The sequence below is a fragment of the Paramisgurnus dabryanus genome, chromosome 20, assembly GCF_030506205.2.
Source record: "Paramisgurnus dabryanus chromosome 20, PD_genome_1.1, whole genome shotgun sequence".
Classification (NCBI taxonomy): domain Eukaryota; kingdom Metazoa; phylum Chordata; class Actinopteri; order Cypriniformes; family Cobitidae; genus Paramisgurnus; species Paramisgurnus dabryanus.
In genome coordinates, this window is record NC_133356.1 from 14206662 (window position 1) to 14227814 (window position 21153).

The window sequence follows — 21153 nt, forward strand, 5'->3', positions numbered from 1 at the left end:
TCTACACTACATCACCGTTTTCGACCCTCATAAACGGATTCGTTCGCAAACGCTGAAGACCCTGTTTTAGTTTGAGAACTCAGACGTTGCTCTGAGTGTAATTGAACGTAGACGGAGTCTTATGTAAACGAACAGCCGATGTTAACGTGACAGCGTTTTCAAAGTAAAAATTATTTTATTCATGTAAATGTTGGTTTGTTACGGAGGTTTTGCCAAAAATAGTAAACATCTACCAACCAGCTATTATAAACGCTATATCGGATTGTTTTAACATGTATCCTTATAGATAATGTCTGTTTTATATTAATGTTTGAGTATTGTTGGGTTTAATGTGTTTGTTTTGTTTAAATTTAGTTAGCTTAGGAAAGATAGACTGTAATTTTAAATGCCAAATAGGCGTTGTAAAGGCCAATATGAAGGGAGAATTGTAATGGGTCAGACATTATTTTCCAGTTTAATGTAAGTTTTGTTTGCTACTTTAAAATGAATTTCGTTTCAGATAATTTGTCTCTTAATTTTAATCGATGTTTTGTTGATACGTTTTGTGAATATAAATTAATAAAAACAATAAACTCAACGTCATTAATATATAATGCTCGTTTAGGCGCTATTTCTGTGTTGCTAGCGGAGGACGTGCACGGACCTCGCACACTTTTAAAAATGAATGCAATAAGCATTTCTGGTAGGCTAAAGCAATACTTGACCTCTTACTATGTTTGATTGAAGTATGCATTTGCTGAAATTTATTTTTGCTTCAAGTTCGCTACTGTTTAGTACTGTTCACTTGAATGCTTTCTTTTTAAATCATAAAGACCTTTCTGTTTAGTTATAAAATCAAATTAACCTATTAATCATATTAATATGTTGTAGGGGGAGCTAGAACAGTACAAGACTTTCCCAAACACATTTTTATAGGTTCAAAAATAGTGTCTGTTGTAGTTGCCAGCAAAGGACCCATGTATGACTTTTTGTCAATATCGCACACCCCTAGGCAGCATAAACGCGCAAAGGTAAGCTATTATTAGAGTAATAAGTTATTTTACACTTTTATGCGCATGCCCAGTTACATGATTAGTCATGTTTCATGCATTTATGGTGGTGTATAGTGTGGATGAAGATTCTTTTTAAAATGCCAGTATAAACGAGGATCGTTTTCATTTTAAAATGCCGTTTTAAAACGCAAATGCTCTAATATAAACAGGCCCTAGAATAGTGGGTTAAGCAAAGGGCATTGTATAGAAGTGTTGCACACTTCTTGCACACAGCAGGCTTTCAAACAATGGGGGGCCTGTGCCCCAGTAAAGCTTTATGTCTATTGACAGAGAAATGAAGAAAGCTTATGTTTCATCACAAAAATGTTGTCATGTTTTGTCAGGATTGTCGCATGCACGCGAAAGAAAAAACGAAAAAAATTGGCTAGTGGAAATGCTGTTTGGCTGGTAACTTTAGAAAGTTACCAGCCACTTTGGCTGGTGGTCAAAAAAGTTAATTTAGAACCCTGATTATATTATATAAAACTTTGCACTGCTAGCACAGTGCTCTACAACTTGGGCTACAGCAACCAAACCGATCATGAGCACCATTCACTTCCATAGTATTCTTTTTTCCTACTATGGAAGTCAATGGGGCCTTAGATCGGTTTGGTTACAAACATTCTTTAAAATATCTTCCTTTGTGTTTATCAGAACAAAGACATTTATACAGGTTTGTTTCAACATGAGCTCTGCAAAAATTCAGTACAAGTATCTAAAAATTCTTAAATCAATATGTATTTTCTTGATAAACAAAATTACCTCGTTTTTAGACAAAAATAAATAATTAAAGTGATTTTGTGCTTAAAACAAGCAAACAATTTTTTTTTTAATTTTTCTTGAATTAAGTTAAGAAAAAAAGTTCAATATTTTTTCTCTTACTCTATTGTCAGATTTTTTTGCTTGTTTTAGGCACAAATTTACTTAAAGGCGGGGTGCATGATTTTTAAAAACAAAACTTTGGAAAAGCTAGTCGGGCCAAGTACCAAAACACACCAATCAGCAGTAAGGGGCGTGTCTTCTAAACAACATTGTTGCATGGGTTGCGTATGTGTGGGGCGGGTCTATCAAAAGAAGGTCCAGATTCTATTGGGGTAGGGGCGTGTTTGTTTAGGTGATTTCATATGTCAACATTGGCTTTCAGAGATCATGCACCCCGCCTTTAAATTTTATGTTTTTTGTCTACAAACTAGACTTATTTTCCTAGGTCATTTTGCTCATGAAAAAAATGCATCTTAATTGATTTTTTTATATTTGTAACGAAAAAAAGACATAAATATTAAGTATAAATGTCATTTTTTGCAGCGAGAATGTGTAAATGATGACAACATTTTTATTTTTGGGTGAACTATCCCTTTAATTTCGAGCCATATCAACTACCTAAAGATAAACACTTTAATAGTGCTCACCTGCACATGTTTGCAGTCATGTCCCCTAGCAGGAAGTTGAATCCGACGGAATGTGATTGGACACTTTAGGGACACTTTGATGGCTGTCTGCTCCACTCCATCTTCCCCATTTAGTGTGGCGTTCCCAGAGGATGCCGCTACGCTACTAAAGTTTCTTTTAACTGTGGAAAAACAGGCACTGCAATGATTAGAGGGTCACAGAGATGAAAATGCAGAGTAAAACATTAGTGATCTCCAAAAATGCTGCAATGGAAAAGCTTCAAGCATCTACTCACTTTTGGTAATGCAGTGCTCGGCAGGAAGGAGCCTCTTCTTTAGGAGACCCTGAAGGACCGATCGCACCGACGGCCTGTGGACCAGCTGCAGCACGAACAAATGCGACTGCAACAAGACCCGAACAAATGCGTTACAACCCGCAAGCAAGCATCTCTACCTCAGAATATCCTTTACATGATACACAATCTGTGTCGTGCACCTTTCAAACAGAGAAGCATAAATCTGATACCAGCCACAGACATAGCAAGAGAGAAAAGGAGCTGCTTCAAATCAGTGTTATCTGATTTCATATCACATGCATTACAACAGCTATCTGACATGGCCATTAAATGACAGACTATACATTGTTGAAGGGCACGGCTTTTCCGAGCATCGGAGGAATACTCACACAACAACAGGCTGTGACCGTGATCTGGATGGTGTTTCTACCCGGCTGACACACGTGTTTCAGGTGAAGGGGTTTGTGGGATGTCTTATTATCGCCTCTTTCGATTGTGAGGGGCGTGGCGTTGACGCTGACTTGGACGGAAGCGGGCCAGTTGGTGTTCATTTGTCGGTCCTCGTGGTGGTAGCACTTAAACTGCAGCTCCAGGTCAGATCTGTGGGACAAGCAAAGTGTTAAATGAACAGTACCAAATGTCAAAAAGATGTTTTTAGGCTCAATTTCATCTTGAGAAACAAAAGTTTTGGTACATTTGTTGGCGATTTTAATTGTTGAAAACGCCTTTTGTGTTCACTGTTCACTGAAGAAAGAGAAACAAGTTTGGTATGACTTGAGAATGTGTGAAAGATGATTTATATTTTTGGGTGAACGGTTCTTTTAGACAGCATGAAAGATCTCATTATAGACTCTGTGCGCGGTGGTACGGTAATGTGTAAGAGAGCACAAACCTCCACATGAGAGTCTGGTGGACGGAGGGGCGTAGATGGAAGACATGGTTACTGACGGCCAGGTTGTGCTCTAATCTGAAGGGCTCCAGCACCACCCCATCCCTCACAGGGAACGTCAATCGCAGCTCCTCGTTGGGAATGGCTAAAGGAACAAATATCAAGAATAGATGAATTCCCAGCCCGTCTGTGTTTTTAACTGGATCAGTGGGTGGGGAGTTTGCCTTTCAGTTCACCTAGTTTTACCCACTGAAGCACATATATTATGAATGAACTCTGAGTGGATGTGAAAAATGCATGAATCTCAGATAAATGAGCGATGGGACTTTTTTCGCTCCGCTCCAGGTGCCGGATCAAAGGCTTCATAGGGGTTTACTTTTGATAGACTGTGACAGAGCTTGTAATACAGACAGAAGAGAGATCAATGCAATGAAATGCTCGTCTGTGGGACTCACTCGGAGGTGGAGGCAAAGACGTCATGTTCGGCTTCATGTCCGGAAACGGGGGCTTGACATCCTGACTGGGTGAAACGTACTGAGGGATGTTAGTTCCTGGAGTCATGGGTGGCGTAGGGTTCCCAGGAACAGGCGAGTGGGGGTAGTTTGCTACCTGCCGAGGAGGCTTTAGCCAAAGAAACGGACATAACTTATTTAACATATCTGTGCTTCTAAACAGTGCAAATGAAACATAAAAAAAGTTTCAACACTTACCCCATTTCCTTGACTATACCCATAGCCGCCTCCAGAGAAATTGTTATTCTGACCATTAAAAGGCTCTTGCTGAAAAGGAAAAGTTGTAAAAGTGAAAAACACTAAAAAGCAAGATCTGTCTTCTTGGTTGGCAAAACTGTGAATTAAATGTACCTTATAGTATTGGCCCATAGGTACACTTGTGGGGGGGTACTGTCCCGAGCCTGGCTGTCCTGGCATCCTCTGGCCCGGGTAGTTGGGTGAAGCAAGAGGTCTAGAAGCATTTGGGTTAGGGTACTGCCCTTGCTGGGTGGGAAACTGGCCATTGGGTCCAAATTGCTGACCTCCGTAGTTAGGCTATAAGAAAGCGAATTAGTTTAGCAAACAAACAGTTTAAATAGTTTAAAAACTCTGGCATAGTAGGTGGTCCTACCTCTCCTGGATAAGGCCTCTTAGTGCCCGGCATGGGCATGGATTGAGGTCGTGGGCCCGGGTAACCCTGTTGGGGCATCCGTTGGCCGTGTCCAACAAAGGGCCCCATACCGGGCCCTCTGGGTTGGTTCATCCCCATTGGTGGGCCACTCATATTGGAACTGTTCATACCAGGTCCCATACCAGCTGGGTTCATGCCTCCTGCCATGGACGGAGGGCCACGAGGCCCAGGCTGATTCATGTACTGGTTGTTGTATCCTTGCGTAGGGCCCATCTGGAAAGAGGAGCAGACCTGTGGAGAGGGCCAATAGCAAATGAATAGATGCAGTCACATGTAAATAAAGCACAAGCCAAAGCCCATCTGGGGATATTGATCTTTTTTTAAGTGACCAACCTGGTTGTACTGGTTCATATCTTTGTTGGTTTCTTGCAGGGCAGCCACGGTTGCAGTTGCGGTGGCTGTCGCCGTGGCTGCGGCGGCTGCAACAGCGGCGGCGGCCGCGGCAGCAGCAGGTTGGGTGAAGTCAGAAGTAGGTCGCGTGTGAGGGGGCATCCCTATACCACCCGGTGCATTTGGCCCACCTGGGTAACTATAGTAGAAGAAAAGCCTGTTTGTAAAATGTCTATATTACACCCAACTGAGAGAGAAATGTCTCTTTACTGGAATATCAAAAAAAAGGCTGCAAAGAAAAACAAATGGATCTGTATTATGGCTATGCGCTTGGCATAACATGAAGGTGATATCATCCCTATTGAGAAAAACATCCTTGAAGCGAGTGTTGGCTTGGCTTTTAAACCATGCGTCAAATATCACTAATGGGAGACTCTGCTGTAGTTTACCGAATCTCCCAGAGTGATACAAAGCAACACTCCCTTCTTTGTCAAACAACTTCCCATCATCCCGCCTTGAAACACTACCTTCCTCCAAATCCTCCTCCTCCTGGGTGCCCCGGACGACCATACATGCTTTGCTGCATGTACGCCTGGTTGGATCCTCCTTTGGCTGAAAACTGTTGCTGTTGGCCGGGGAACTGAGGCGAGTTGATCCCTGGGTTGTTGGCTGACATTCCCGACCCCAGCGCATTACCCCCAGGGTTCATGGGATTGTTGGTATTGGCCATGGGGTTACCCAATACCTAGAACAAAAGCAATGTAAGTTCAACATTATCGCTATCCTTGTTAACGTTTGCTTTTCGTACGCTTGCACGTATGACTCACCTGACTTTGTGACGTGTTGGTGACTCCCCACACCGTCGTAACCACCGACAATGAACCTGGGGCCTGGTTAGCGTTCTGCTGCCAAGGAACGCCGTCATATGGAAAGGATCCATCGCTAAAACAAATTTCAAACAGTAATGTGATATTAGTGGCATCACATATGCATTGATAAAGAGTGATTCCTTTCCTGACTACACTTTTTCTTCATAAGATTTGTCTGTATGCTGATCTCAGGTCACGACCGCCCTAGAGCACACAACGTACTACAATACATCATAAAGCTAGGATTTCCATAATTATTCTATGGACATCTATCAAATAACTTTGTCCACCTTTATCTGACATGCCCAGCCCTCGAAATTACATTATCATGTTTTATCTTCCATTGTTTGGAAAGTTGAGAGCTGAATTCTTTAACACATTCTTACAGTAAAGACAGGTTTAAAGCTCGGTCAATAGCTTCTTGGAAAAGGCCAGTCTTAAAGATCACATGGCACTTGAAAACAACCACTTCTGTGCCAGACCACTGAACTGGTCCTGTAACTCCATTTCGAGAGGAAATTTAGTTCTAAGAAAGCTTCTGTAGCGGCACCGTGGGTTTTAACAGATCCTGGAACAACTCCAGGAGTGTTGGTTAGTGATCTACGGAGCAGGGTTTTATCTGGGTACTGACCCATGAGAGAGCGAGGGCTTCATGGAGTTCATGGGTGGCTGCAAGGGTACTTTGCCCTGTGGATCACTCTGACGATTTTTCTGATGCCGCAACAAGAGCAGCCGACCCAGCTCCTCGCACCAGGACGACAGGAGTGCTGCAAAAAAAGAGAGAAAACAGAGAAAGAAAAACATCAGCATCCTGGGAACAGAGACAAATTAACTTTCAGCCAAACAGAAACCTTGTTTATATTTGGTTTGCTGTTAAGCAAGAATTTGAGTGCTGCCTTCTTCAAGTTGCCTATGCAGTCCCTTCACAATGGCGATGTGGGCGCTTGCCAACTTGTCAACACATTGCTTTGTGGTTGCTAGGGTGTTCTGAGGGGCCCAAAAGTGTCAAACAGTCCAAACTCAAGTCTCTATGATATACGAGTTGCTAGATATTACTTAAGTCCCTCTCTATAAGATTTGGTAAAATGGATGATACCTCCTTTGTGAACTTTTTAAAGAAATGAAAACACAAACATTTGAGGTGACATTCATGCTTGATTAATTACATGTTTTTCTGGCCCTTAAATGCTCACAATTGTAATCTCTGCAGTGCAGTTCAAATCCTAACCACTAGAGGTCACTACACTCCGAGAGAGACAGAACCATTTAAGAACCTCTATGACGGCTTGTCAGCACTCCTCTCTCTCAGGATCATATGCTTTTCATCTGCGCTGCACTGTAAGCAATGATCTTACTACAAAAGTCCGCCTTCTCTTTCGTGAAGGGAGGATGATGAAGGAGATGGGGAGAGAAAGAGAAATGGGAGATGAGAATCAGTGCAGAGGACAGTGAATCATGCTGGTGTTGTCTCCTGGCAGCACTTTACTCTTGAGAGGGCTGACAAAATGAGCATCTCGCCATGGCGACGGAGTCGGTTCGGATGGCAGCAGCTGGCACGGGGCCAGAGCTCGGCCTGCTCGATTCTTTACGCTGTATATGACTGAATCACTGAGGCTGCATTTAAGTGCTCTTTAAACAAATGGACCTTGTACTTTCCAACTGACAGTGTTTATATACTCGCTCTCATAGCTGAGTCATTCCAAGAAATAAGTTTTATTTGTTTTATTATAACACATAAAGTGAACTCAATTGAGTTATATTTAGTGTTTTACAAGCTTATATAAATACCAACAACTTAGATCAAATATATTTATTCATGTGCTGATCTTATATGTGACCCTGGACCAACTATGCATAAGATTCTTTTTTTTTTAATGTATGCCATTTTTTATACATTTAAAAAAAGCCTCCCATTGATTATGATCTATGATTTGTTAGCATAGGACAATATTTGGCCAAGATACAACTTTTTGAAAATCTGGAATCTGAGGGGGCAAAGAATATCGCCTTAAAAAATTGACCAAATACATCCTTATGCTGGGTACACACCAAAAGATTTGTTTACATCTTATGAGATTTTCAAAATGCGATAGACCACAAACATAAAAAATCCTAGATTTAACCGTTTTGCTCCTATAGTGTGTGGTGTGCCATGATGTGTTAAAAACAGCACGCCACACACAAACAGATTTTCAATCGGAGTCTCGACTGTGAACACAGGAAATCTCGCAAAATCTTGCGAGACTTCAGAATAAGCATGCCGGACGATATGCAGAAAGACATTTCAATGATAGTGTTTGGAATGATTTTCACAGAAAATTCAAAGGAATAAAAGAAAAGGGTTTGGGTGAAGTCGTGGAGACAGCGGGAATATGGACTGTACAAGATGTGTGCTTGAGGTGAGCAATGGTCATGCAGAATACTTCCATCTTCCATCATCTCGCTTTCTGATTGGATATTGTTTCGTTTCAAGTGATATCTCAAGAACCTGCACGTGTTTGTCCTCGGGGTTCCCCCACACATCAGGAGTTCTGATGCTGACCTTCCCTTCCGAACTTGATCGGAAAAACGTTGGAGCTGCCCCAATCACGTATCGTAAATATTAAACATTTTTAATATTTGCGATTCACGATCTGGGCAGCTCCAACTTTTTTCCGATCAGGTTCGGACACTCTTAATACCAAGGGAAAATCTGATAATCTGTAGAACCATTAAGATAATTGGGACCTAGCTAGGATTGTCGGAAGGGGGGAAATCGGCCAAAAAATCAGCCCGATTATCTTTTAGTGTGTGCCCAGCATTAGCAACACATACTACTAATGATAACTTAATTTTTTATATATTTACCATGTGAAATTTACAAAATATCTTTTATGGAACATGGTCTTTACTTAATTTTTTCATGATTTATTTTTGGTATTAAAAAAACAATAATTTTGCCCCATACAATGTATTGTTGGCTATTGTTATGAATATACCCATGTGACTTATGATTGGTTTTGTGGTACAGGGTAATATATTTGACATATACAGTGAAGGAATATGTGCAATGTCCATATAGCCAATTGTAAACATTTTTCAAATTTCGGCTCCTCATTACACCACACCACAAATTTCCCTTATATTTTCACTGAAACCAAATTCAACATTCAAATTTTTTTAATATTCAAAATCTGTGGTGGTTCAAGCTTGACAAGATTCATTGCGCATATCCTTACTTGTCACATAAAATAGACAGAGAAAGTGTTTAACTTATTCTACTATTTCTACTATGTCATTTTGTTGGCTCTCAAGTACGAAAAAATGAGGCCATAACCGAAAATACGGAAAGTTTCATCACATCTAATTTCCCATCATGTAATTTTTTATTCATTTAGCATGCAATAGCACAATGTCATTTATAAGCACTTAAAGAGATTGAATGTTGACAATCTTGCAGAAATATAATATCTTTATCAAATTGAAAAAACACCCCTTTCATACAGTACAGTGACTCAGCTGCACACAGTGAAGTACTAAAAAAATCATATCACAAGCAGACAGAACAGGAACAAAAGCCAGGAACAGTTTCAGTGATGCAGCACCTCATGTCTTCCCCTCCTATCAAACAGCTTCTGCAAGGGACCTTATAAAATATTCCCTTTCCCTTAAAACGGGTTCATACATGGAACAATGCTCCTCTTTCTTCTCCAAATCTACTTCACAGACAGTAGATGAGTAAAAAAGAGCACAGGGGGTGGTGTCAAGAGTCCAGAACGTCTCACTCTCTCTCTCTCTGTGTGTGTGTGTCTGGTGTAGAGAGACAGACGTCTGTCTTGGCTCTTTCCTCTCGAAATCGATCAGCCAGTAATGACTACTAAGACTGCTCAGCTGTCTCCAGCACATTTATTGCTTGAAGAACGTAAAAGAGCACACGCGCTATTGAAAAACACCAAACGACACACGCACAGCTCAGACTTATTTACTACAGCCTTTATTTGTGTGATATTAGTCACTTTGCGTCTATATTAATAATAATAAAAAAAAAAAAAGAAATTCAAGGACCCTTAATGCTTGGCTTAATTCAGACTGGAGTCCTTCCAAGAAACAGCTTTAAGTTATTCAATATCCCAGCAGCACCCGACTCACTTTCCCTTTTGCGAGTTCAAACGCACAATTACGTTGAAAATCGCGTTTGGGTAAATATATCAAAGGGGTCGGTTTCAGAGGGAATGCTTCTCACCTCTCTGCGACAGGCGTGAAAGCCGTCCCAGCAGGATTCGAGAGGAAGGCTGGAATCACCCACCTACTTCAATGAGAATTATTCTACCCTGCCATTACAGAGAGCTTATCGGCCAGCTAAATCACTACCTCTGCATGCTGGCAAGTGCTATTTTCTCACAAAAGACCAACTTAGAGCTCATATGACAGGTTACAGCCAGACGCCGCCTGCCAATTTTCAACTGTTGTTCCCCGCCTAGCATGCCTCCCACACCTAACAAAGACTAAAGCGCTCCTGCCTCCTAAACTCGGTGAAAAACAACCAGTGCTTAGCTGAATCAACACAGTGCCGCCTGTCAACGTACAGTACAATATTCCTCTTGTCTAGCCAAATGCAACTCTCTCAGAAACAGTATTTGCACCAATGCTGATACTCGTAGAATAGCCTAATATTAATTATGCAAATCAAGAATGTAGTAAGCTACTTGTACCTACAGAACATCACTATGCCATCAAGGGCCTACCATGTATTTATTTTATGAAATCCTGCTATGCATATGAAGTGACCATTTTATAAAAGCAATAAGCCCCGCAAAGCAGTGTTACAGTGCATTTTATAACAGCTAATAAATCCTTTGCCAATCATTTAGCAGAGCGTCTTTACAATATGCATTACATTATAATGTTTCATCCACCAATCACAGATTGTTGAGATGATTTTGTCAGGAAAACTGATAAAAATTGTCCCTGTGGCGGTACCCTTTCAAAAATTACATCTTTGCACCTAAAAAGTACCTCAGAGGTACATACTGGTACCAAAGAGTGCATATTAGCAAGTACGGGTACCAAATATATACATATCTGTAGATAAATGGTACATATTAGGACATTTACAAAGGGTACTGCCCCAGTGTCAGCTTGGGACAAATTTTTAACCCCTTAGCATTCCTGAAAAAGGCTAAAAATGCCTAAAAAGGACACAAATTGTACTTGCCGTGTTGATTGTATATTAAAATGGTTTACATCATTTGAATCACAAAAAGTTCAGCTTCACAATGATATGTAACATTATATTTGATGAAATTTAATGCAGTGTCCCTCCCACCGTACACTGGAATTTTTATGATGAAATGATAAGGGAGTTTGTTAAAAAGTAATACATTGAGATGTAATAATGCCTTGTTTCTTAGTTATAGCATCCTCAATGTTATTAACAGCAGTTGGTGACAATAATAAACACACTTTATACGAGATAATTTATAGCATTGCTGACTAAAAATTGCAGATATTAGTGAGTGGTGAAGAGAAAGTTTTTCTAAAACAATAATATCTGTGCATCTTTCATTCTCGTAAAACACCTCTGTTTTTCTCTCATTTATCTCTCATCTCTCATTTAGTCTTGCTTTATTTGCCAGACACCTGCTCCAGAAAGCATTTGTTGAGTGTTATGTTGGCAGTAGTCTGCTGTGCTGGGCATTTCGGTGGCATGGCTCTGTGTTGGGTCTATGACAGCGGGCATTATGGTGGCAGGACTGGCTCACAGCGGTTAGCTCCAGGCAGTGATCCCAGCAGGAAGAGAGGAGCACGGACATAGAGCTGCGCCAGCCAGACACTAAAACTGAAGTGTACTTACACCAGCCAGATTTTAATATAGTCTTTGCATAGTTAGTATGCTGTTTATTATCACAACAGAGCAGCTCCAATAACTGCTGTTAAACACTGTGTAATAAAGTAATTTCATGGTGAGAACAAAGACATTAACGGTGTTAGCAGCACATTAATGACTCAGTGTGTCATGTTGTAACAAAACACTTGAAAATGTTAACACGAACTAGACTTCTAAGTGGTGCTTTCCCGTGTTATGGGATGTTGCTAGCTAGGGCATTGCATGTTGGTTGCTGGGGTTTGTTACTCTTTCGGAAAGAAGGCACACTCTTGGTGGCCAGACAGACATGCTATCTACGCAAGCTTTACGTCTATGTTCACAGTGAGTCATGTTAGCCATGTTCTGCTGTTCCTAAAGGTGCCAGACCGCTCCACTCCGCAGCAGAAACAGTCTTACTGAGAGGACAACAGCCTGTGGCTCTACAGACTTCTGGCAAAACAGACCAGTGAGACAGACACTACACAAACCCACCCACCCCCTCCACGTCTGCTCTTTGTCTACAGAAGAGGCTCTTCAAGCAGGTTTAGTTGGCTTTGAATAACTGACCGGGTAAATCTCCAAATGATCCAGTGTGTAGGGAACCCAGGTCACCTCGGTAACCCAAGTCGTCTCTGAAGCCGCCCCAATAATCTCTACCCTCCGTTGGCCACTTTATTTCTGCCAGCAACCCAACTTGGCCAAACTCACTTTCTCACGCTGTTTTATTGCCTTCAACACCTCATAATAGGGTTTTTGATTATGATGTTTCGAATAAAAAGTGGGTGGCTGCAAACAGAGGTTACATATACAGTTTACATTTAATAATTTGACACACGCTGTTATCCAAGAGACTTATTAAAAAGTTTCAGTTTGAAAGCATTATAAGTATGCGTGTTTATCTGCAATGCAATGCTAGTTGAGCTACAGAAACAGGTTAGGATTATAGAGTGGGGACAAAATCTCTGTTTAATAAATTAACACATTTGCCTATTTACTGCGTATTCACCGAATGCACTGAATGCAGGTTTGGTGCATCAATTATGAAGTCAAAGTATTTTAAATACTCAAAGATATATTTTCGACTGGCCCTGTTAGACCACTCAGACTTTCCTCAGTGTAAAAAGTGCTGTTTAAACGGCCAGAATGTCTTTTCCCTTCGTTCTCACCCCATTGAGACCATCGTATAACATTAGATACTGTCTATGGAAAATTGAACATTGTAGAAAATTAAAAGATATGTTCTTATTAAATATATATACATATATATACAAAAATATGTTTTTTTAACAAATATAAGTAAATGCCATTGTTTGTTATTATTATGTAATTGCATTGACTAATGTTAAAAATGTCAAATGTAAACTGTTACTAAGACTACAATCTTAAACTGCCATTTACACAGATCTTGAGTCTACCTCAACTAGTCAAGTAGTAGATAATCTGATAATCTGTCTATTTCAAATACTGGGTCACTGTGCCTAATTTTTACAAAATCACTCTAAATTCCTCAATGCAGAGTACTGAAATCTGTAAATGCAGGTCTTTCCCAGTGTTTAAGCAGCTTAAACCTTCCTTTCAGAGAGAGATTTGTGTAAAACCACAATACACAGGGCAAGATAAACTGTATGCTTATGAAAGGGTATACACGGAGAAACGAATAGGCAGAGATTGGGGCAGTGCCCCCCTGCGAGCCAAATAGGATTTTGTCTAAGCTATTAATAAAATAGAAATATGAGAAATCTTTTTTTTTTCTTCAACTCTTTATATTTTAATAAGTAGACTGAGTTATGGGCAAAATAGTTTTAATTCATTTAAACAGTATTTAAAAACTATAAAGCCGCACTTCTCCTGCTAATCTTAAAGCATGCAGTACCCTTAGGGGGCGTGCACACCAAAGCTTTTACGCCCGTGGCCAGCATATGGAAGCTCGGCGTTTTTCTAAAAAGCCAGCAGCTAGCGTTTGTTTTCCCGCGCTGAAAGCCAACGCTCGGTAGTTTTTTCATGCACAGCACCGAATTTAAAAATATTCAACTTTGGGTGAAAAGCTCATCAATGTGAGTTCTCACATGGCCATCCAATCACAGTGGAGGAGGGGCGGGACAAATATCACAACAACCAACGGGTGCATCATACAACGAATGATAAACAAAGCAGAAGTATCACAGCAACCAAAGCGCTCAGCTGAAAAAAGCTGGCGCTCAGCTGAAAAAACAGCTAGAATTTGGTGTCCACCAGGCATTTTCAGCAGCGTTTAAAAGCTTTGGAGCCTTAGTTGCCGATAAGTGCGAAACTCTTATAAAAGCACATGCAAGGAATTTTTTTTTACCAACTGTCCTCTAAAATCTATGCAGAAATATGTAAAATGCAGACATGTAAAAAGATGCAAATATTCTTTCCGCAAGGGACAGTTCAACATTTTATTTACTCATCCTTCCATCATCCTTCTTAAACTATATGACTTTCTTTCAGAACATAAAGAGGGGATAATATAATGAATGCTGGTAACCAAACAACACTGGCCCTCACGGACTTCCATTGTATGTATACAAAACCACTGAGGCATTTATCAAAATATCTTCTTTTGTGGTCCTCTTCTTTTGAGTCATATACAGGTTTTGAAAGACATGAGGGTAAATAAATGTTGACAGTATTTTAATTGTTGGGTGAACTATCCCTTTAAAATGGTGATATGCTACATGACGAGGTCTATAAATGTGGTTATCCACCTGTACCAGTGCCCGACAGTACAGCAGGTCTGTGTTCAGGCAGACTGCTATTAATGTCACAGGACAGATCCACACTTACAACAGAGGCTCATATTTTAATTAAAGCCTCAGTACACACACACACACACACACACACACACACACACACGACTTATTAACCCCTAACAGAGGCTAACGGGCCACAAAGTGACCTCAACTCACACAGAATGTAACCACTCAGGACAGCTGACTCCACTACTACACAACACACAGACACCAATGTTAACTAATGCCAGAAAACTCAAAACTCAACCTGTTACCAGAATAAAACACTTTGAACAGATTTAAAAAAGCACAACCACAACACTGTCTAATTTGAATTAATACACTATTGCATGTCCGTGTCTATTTCTATCATTGTCAAATGTAATAGCGTTAGTACAGCACTGTGACATCCACACAATACATACTGTACTCACTGACTATACTGTCTGTATGAGAAAATCAAAACAGCTTGATGCTCTTTTATGTTGTAAAAAGGAAACTGAAGTACACACAGCATAGTGCATTGTGGGATTCCACTATATTGGAAAAACAATGACTGATGAAACAGAAAATACTTTTTTAAATCAGCACACGACACAGGGCAGCCCTGGATGTGAGAGACATACGAATGAAAGCTCAATTTCAAACATAAAATGTCACAAAATGGGTGTATAAAACATCATTCCTATTTAATGAGCTGTACAGTCCAAGAATAAAGCTGTACATTCAGTGCCTCAAAAAGGACGACAGGGAAAAAACATCCTAAGCTAATCTGAAATGACATGAGTCTATGAAACAGGTATGGATGCTCAGTCAGCAGCCAATGACCCACACATAAACACCCCCGCAACAAAGGAAGCACATTTAAAGCATCTGCGTCACTGCGACTCATCTCCTGTGACTGCGCACAAATGAGTAAAAAAACAAAACACAACTGAATGAATGTCCATGGTGACGATGAACAGAGAGAGGGAGAGAGAGCTCTCCACAAGCCAAACAATGCTAGAACACAGAAGAGTACCTGTGTCACTCTGACATCTCCTGCAGGTGGTGGTTTCTGTAGGGTTCAAATTCAACAATTTACTCAAGGGGGCAAAGCAACATCAAGACAATAAAGTATCATTAAGCAGAGTTGACGTCATCGATGGGTGAACAGATGTCCTGGTTGAATTGAGGCGAGCCGAAAAATACACATCAGGCTGGTGGTTGTGTTTTGGAACATGGTAATCGATTTCTAGTTTGCCTCAGATGGTTATTAGCTGGTCACTGTGGTGGACCAGCAACAAACCGGCTACCAGCTCATCATTTTCAGCTTATGGTAGTCAAGCTGGATTTTTGGAAAGTGGTGTTGGTTTGACCAGTCAAATCTAGTGTGGACCAGCTAATGGCCAGCTAGAAACAACCTACTGATTTTTGTTTTGGGATAAACAGGACCCTGGTTCTGCTCTATGTTTGCTGAATGAAACGCTGACTTCTCTTCGTAAGAAAATCTCTCAAGATTGGCTGAAATATTCCAAGTTGCTTGCACATTTGTCAGAAATTTCACGATATCAAGAGTTTATTGTAGTTTTGAATTCACTTTTTAGTTCAACATAACATTTTATATGACTAATAACGGTTTATATAATAATGACAAACATTAACAATATTGTGTCAAATACTATCTATACCTCTATAAGAATAACTAAACATGTCACAAATAAGCCACAGAGGATTTCAAGACACAGTGGTGTAATTATAGTTTGATTTATATGCATGTATCTTGATGACACTTCATATGAATAACACGCTCGTCACAGTATGAGGAAAATCATTTAAATATCAAATTAGTCACATTAACAATCAAGTCAGTATCTCTGAAGATTAAGGTTCAACTAACACTAACAATATTAAAAACCTACTGTATAAAACTATTAGAAATTTGCTCTTGCACATATGATAAAACAATCACAAAGGTACATTTAGAACCGGAGCCATGATTAATTTTGCATTTTCAAAGAGGGGTAAACAAGAGCACAGCTTAAAAGGACTATAAGTAGGATTTTAAGTGTTTTATTAATCAAAATCAATGTCTTTATTCATAAATATATCCTTGTTGGTGTCAAATGACCTGTAAAATGCCAATGATCTGATTTTGCTTTTTAAGCTTAGAATTTCTTCTCTTTACTTACATTGAACGGGTAGTCCAAGGAGGCTTCCATGTCGTTCCGCCGTATTGATAAACTATAATAGCAGAGAGAAACAAAAAGCACTAGCCTACCAACGCAACACGCATTTGGAAAGGCGAGGCGCTAGAGAGCACTGTTCCTTTGAATGCAAATCCTAGCAGGGGTATATCCTACTTATTGTCCCTTTAAAAACAATTCAGACTGGCTTTGTGTAATTATTTTATATATACCAGTTTGCTATGTGTGATTACAATAATTTTACCATTAAAACCATAACCATTACCATAAAACGACAATATGAGAAAAGCCATTAATGTTATATTAATATTAATAATAAATTTTTCCACCAAGTTATATAGTTCACTTTTCGACTGTAGGCATATAGCTGCCAAGCAACAAAGCAATTTAGTGCATTAATATAGTACAGTATTTGGTTTCAGATGCACATTTATCTGCATTTAAGAACCTGCTCATCCAAGCAAAATGTGGTCACAACATATGCATTATCCATATTTGGTTTCATATATCTATATATGGTTTATGGTTTGTTTCAATTGCTACAATATTCTACTTCTTTTAACATTTACCATTGCCGCAGGATACAAAATAGACAATGTTTGCACTGGGAAATGTGAACTTTATCAGGGTCTGTGAAAAATGTATTAAATGCATTGCTAGTGTATATATATATAGACGTTTCATCTAATGCACGTGCGGTGACGCGATTACGGGTCTGAGCAGAATTGAACTTCTGATCTCTGTTTAATGGTCTGACTAGTTGCTAAACTGAAAAAAAAAACGAATGTTTTGGTTTACTAAGGACAAGGATAGACGGTGATATATATATATATATATATATATATATCATCTAAGGTCCTAGTTTATTTGTTACTTCTTTCACTTAACACAAGTGCAGTAAGAAGGGGACGGATTATAAATATTTTCCCCTTTGATAATTTGACTAATTTGTTACTTTATGCTTATTGTAATTGGCAATAATAATAATTAATGTCAGCAGTCTGCACATACAACCTCTCAAAACACATTTTACTTGAATGAAAAGCCACGAAAATGTATGTAAATGTCTCCCAAAAGAAGTAGCAAGCGTACTTTTAGACAGCTTGAAAATTTGAACTGATTTGTATGCCAAAACGTTAGAATAACATTTGCATGTTTAAATGAAGTCAAGCCGGCAAACACAAACAGCACATCTGCAGAAAGCAGAGAGCTATTAAAAGCTCCTCACCGCTGAGGAGGAAGTTCACACATAAACAGCAGGATCTTGATTATAGCAAACCATTGTTTATTTCCCCCTCTCAGTACATAGTCTGAGGCTAAGAGCGTTAACCAAAATTCACTCGAACAACACCTGTAGATTTACCTGGAGCAGCATATTATCCTTACAACACTGCATGCAGCCTTTAAATGCCATCCTGTAGCAGCCACAAACAACTATTTACTATAAATATCTTGGGACTGTGCTTAGATCTGGGACATTATTGCAGAAGCACTCAATTTAAGGCAGGTTTTTGCTAGCTAAATATACAACAAGGGCGTACATTTACATTTATGCATTTGGCAAAGTCTTGTTTTTCCAACAATACTTTTTATCAGTACAGTATTGTGCTCCCTGGGTATCGAACCCTTGATCTCTGTGCTGCTAACACAATGCTCTATCAACTGAGCTACAGTGCAGGAATCTCTGTAAGCTATTAAAAATTCCCATGTCTGCATTCTGGAAGATAACATTTACTTTTTCAAGACCTGTTTCTTTTAAAACCATCTCTACGACCAATCAAACATAAAATAATCCCTCCAGAACGCTACATGCAAACTTCTTCTCCACCAATGATTTACAGCTCTGTTATGCATGTGTAGTAAATCACATCCATGCACTGAGGATTCTCCATTTAACTGGCTGAGCAGTTGGAGCCATGCTGTCTCCAGGCTCACGTCAAACTGCTATAAGACTGACAAAAACACTGTGTCTCAAATAGGTCAGCTCTCCTCCTGCAGATAATCAAGTCCACTCTGACCCTCTGTGTGTGAGAAACAAGGATCTAGGTCATACCCAGTCAGCTGTTACGGCTCTATCATGTGCGGGACTTGAAAATGCAGTTGTGTTTTATGTGCCCCATCCCATCACTTAGAAATTGAGATTACACATTCTGCTTGTTGAGAGAAGGCATTTAAAGAAACAGTTCACCCCAAAATTTTCATAATTTACTCTTCCTCATGTTGTCCCAAACCCTAATGTTTATTCTTCCATAGAACACCAAACAGTTAAAGGGACATTCCACTTTTTTTTTAAATGTTCAATTTCCAGCTCCCCGGAGTTAAACATTTGATTCTTACAGTTTTGAAATCCATTTAGCTGATTTCCGAGTCTGGCGCTAGCACTTTTAGCATAGCTTAGCACAATCCATTGAATCTGTTAAGACCATTAGCATCACGCTAAAAAATAACCAAAGACTTTCAATATTTTTCCTATTTAAAACTTGACTCTTCTGTAGTTACATCGTGTACGAAGACCGACAGAAAATAAAAAGTTGTGATTTTCTAGGCAGATATGGTTAGGACTATAGGCTACTCTCATTCTGGCGTAATAGTCAAGGACTTTGCTGATGAAACATGGCTGCAACAGGCGTAGTGATATTACGCACTGCCCAAAAATAGTCCCCTGCTATTGAAAGTAACCAAAGGGACTATTTTCGGGCAGTGCGTAATATCACTACGTTTTAAGACTAAGTTTTAAATAGCAAAAATATTGAAACTCTTTTGTTTCTTTTTTAGCCCGATGCTAATGGTCTAATCAGATTCAATGAATTGTGCTAAGCTATGCTAAAAGTGCTAGCGCCAGACCCGGAGATCATCTGAATGGATTTCAAAACGGTAAGAATCAAATGTTTAACTCTAGGGGAGCTGGAAAATGAGCATATTTTCAAAAAAAGTGAAGTGTCCCTTTAAGGTTAGCAGACAGTTGCGCTCTCTCTCTCTTTCTCTTTCTCTTTCTCTCTCTCTCTCTCTCTCTCTCTCTCTCTCTCTCTCATACAATAAAAGAGTTGAGCCTTTAAGCTAAAAAAAAGGAGGTAACATTTTACAATACAGTTGTATTTATTAACGAATGCATTAGCTAACATTAACTAACAATATGCATTCATTAATCTTTGTTTATGCTGGTTAATGCAAACACAATTGTTCATGTTAGTTTGGTGTGCAACTATTTAATAACTTATTAAAAAAAACTTAGCACAAAATGCTGACATTAACATGAACTAACAGAAAAAAATCTAGAAGTGTCGAAGTTTTGTTCACTGTTGGATCAAATTAGCTAATGCATTAACTAATGTAAACAAATATAATCTTATTGTAAAGTGTTACCCAAAAAGAGCAAGCAAGTATCATAAAAGTAGTCCATATGGCTACATTCCAGATCTTAACAGCGTCTCACTTTTTATCTTAAACTGGGGCAACTTTTTAAATATCTTACTTAAAACAACTCCCTTTGTGTTCTTCAAAAGAAAAGAGTCATACATGTTACAAAAGACATGAGGTTAAGTATGTTTTCCTATGCAGTCTGTGCATACACCTGTCTGACACTTGCCCACAGAAGAGCACAATCAGCAACACAATCCGTACATGTCTGTCACGTGCATTCAGCCTCGCTCTGACTTACCAACGGCCGAGATCTGTGCCTCTCATTGCGGTCTTCTCATAAGTGGGATTCAAACAGCAGGCAAAGAGGAACTCCAGAGAAATCTACAAGCTTCCCCTCGATCTCTGTTTTTGATTGTCTGTTTCTCAGGGGCACCCTAGCTCTCTCTGTTTTCTCTCTCTTCGCCCGTCCAGCGACTGCACAATACGCATCAATTATTCAGCAGCGGTCTCTGGGTTTCCAGTGCAAAGCCAATCACAGATGGAGCTCTGTGCTAATGGGCTCCTGCTATACCTGGCTCCTCTGCTCGAAGCCGTAGCCCACGGGGAATCAGGTTAAGCGCTTCAAACCTTTACACGTGCACACTCACGCAGAGAGAGATAGTCCTTAGAAGCTATATTAGTGGTTGTAATACTAACATAATGATATTTACAACAAACCCATACTGCTCGACCTAACCCTCACAAGTTATAAGATTTAAAGCTACATAACGTTTTTAAAGGCTAATTCACGAGCCTTTAAAATAGTGGGGACCATGACCTTTGTGTTGCTACTGCAATGGTCTACTAATAGAGCTGCAGAAGTCAGTTTTTATCCGTTTCATTATTTTTGTGAGGACCGTAGGCAGTCAAAACAATGACAGTGAATTAAATGCCTGTAAACTGCCAGCAAAGCAAAACCACAAAATGAACAGGAAGCACTGTTGTGTTTCAAAGGGGTTAAAAAAAGAAAGGGGAGAGGAGGGTGCAG

General features: G+C 39.7%; 1 protein-coding gene across 7 annotated transcripts in view; it reads right to left on the reverse strand.

Annotated features, from left to right (window-relative positions):
- zmiz1a (zinc finger, MIZ-type containing 1a) overlaps positions 1–21153 on the reverse strand; it is a 155326-nt gene that overhangs the window by 8154 nt on the left and 126019 nt on the right. For 4 of the 7 annotated variants that reach the window (XM_065296577.1, XM_065296573.2, XM_065296574.2 and 1 more), the window contains 12 exons: positions 6617–6752; positions 5944–6058; positions 5644–5861; positions 5120–5315; positions 4727–5017; positions 4468–4650; positions 4315–4383; positions 4060–4225; positions 3608–3749; positions 3105–3315; positions 2716–2821; positions 2441–2601 (listed from right to left, as the gene is read on the reverse strand). In XM_065296577.1, coding sequence (XP_065152649.1) covers positions 2441–2601; positions 2716–2821; positions 3105–3315; positions 3608–3749; positions 4060–4225; positions 4315–4383; positions 4468–4650; positions 4727–5017; positions 5120–5315; positions 5644–5861; positions 5944–6058; positions 6617–6752 — 1994 coding nt within the window. Of the gene's footprint in view, positions 1–2440; positions 2602–2715; positions 2822–3104; positions 3316–3607; positions 3750–4059; positions 4226–4314; positions 4384–4467; positions 4651–4726; positions 5018–5119; positions 5316–5643; positions 5862–5943; positions 6059–6616; positions 6753–15601; positions 15638–20424; positions 20895–21153 lie in introns of those variants that run through there. The other 3 variants (XM_065296572.2, XM_065296571.1, XM_065296576.2) reach the window with 2 other exon arrangements.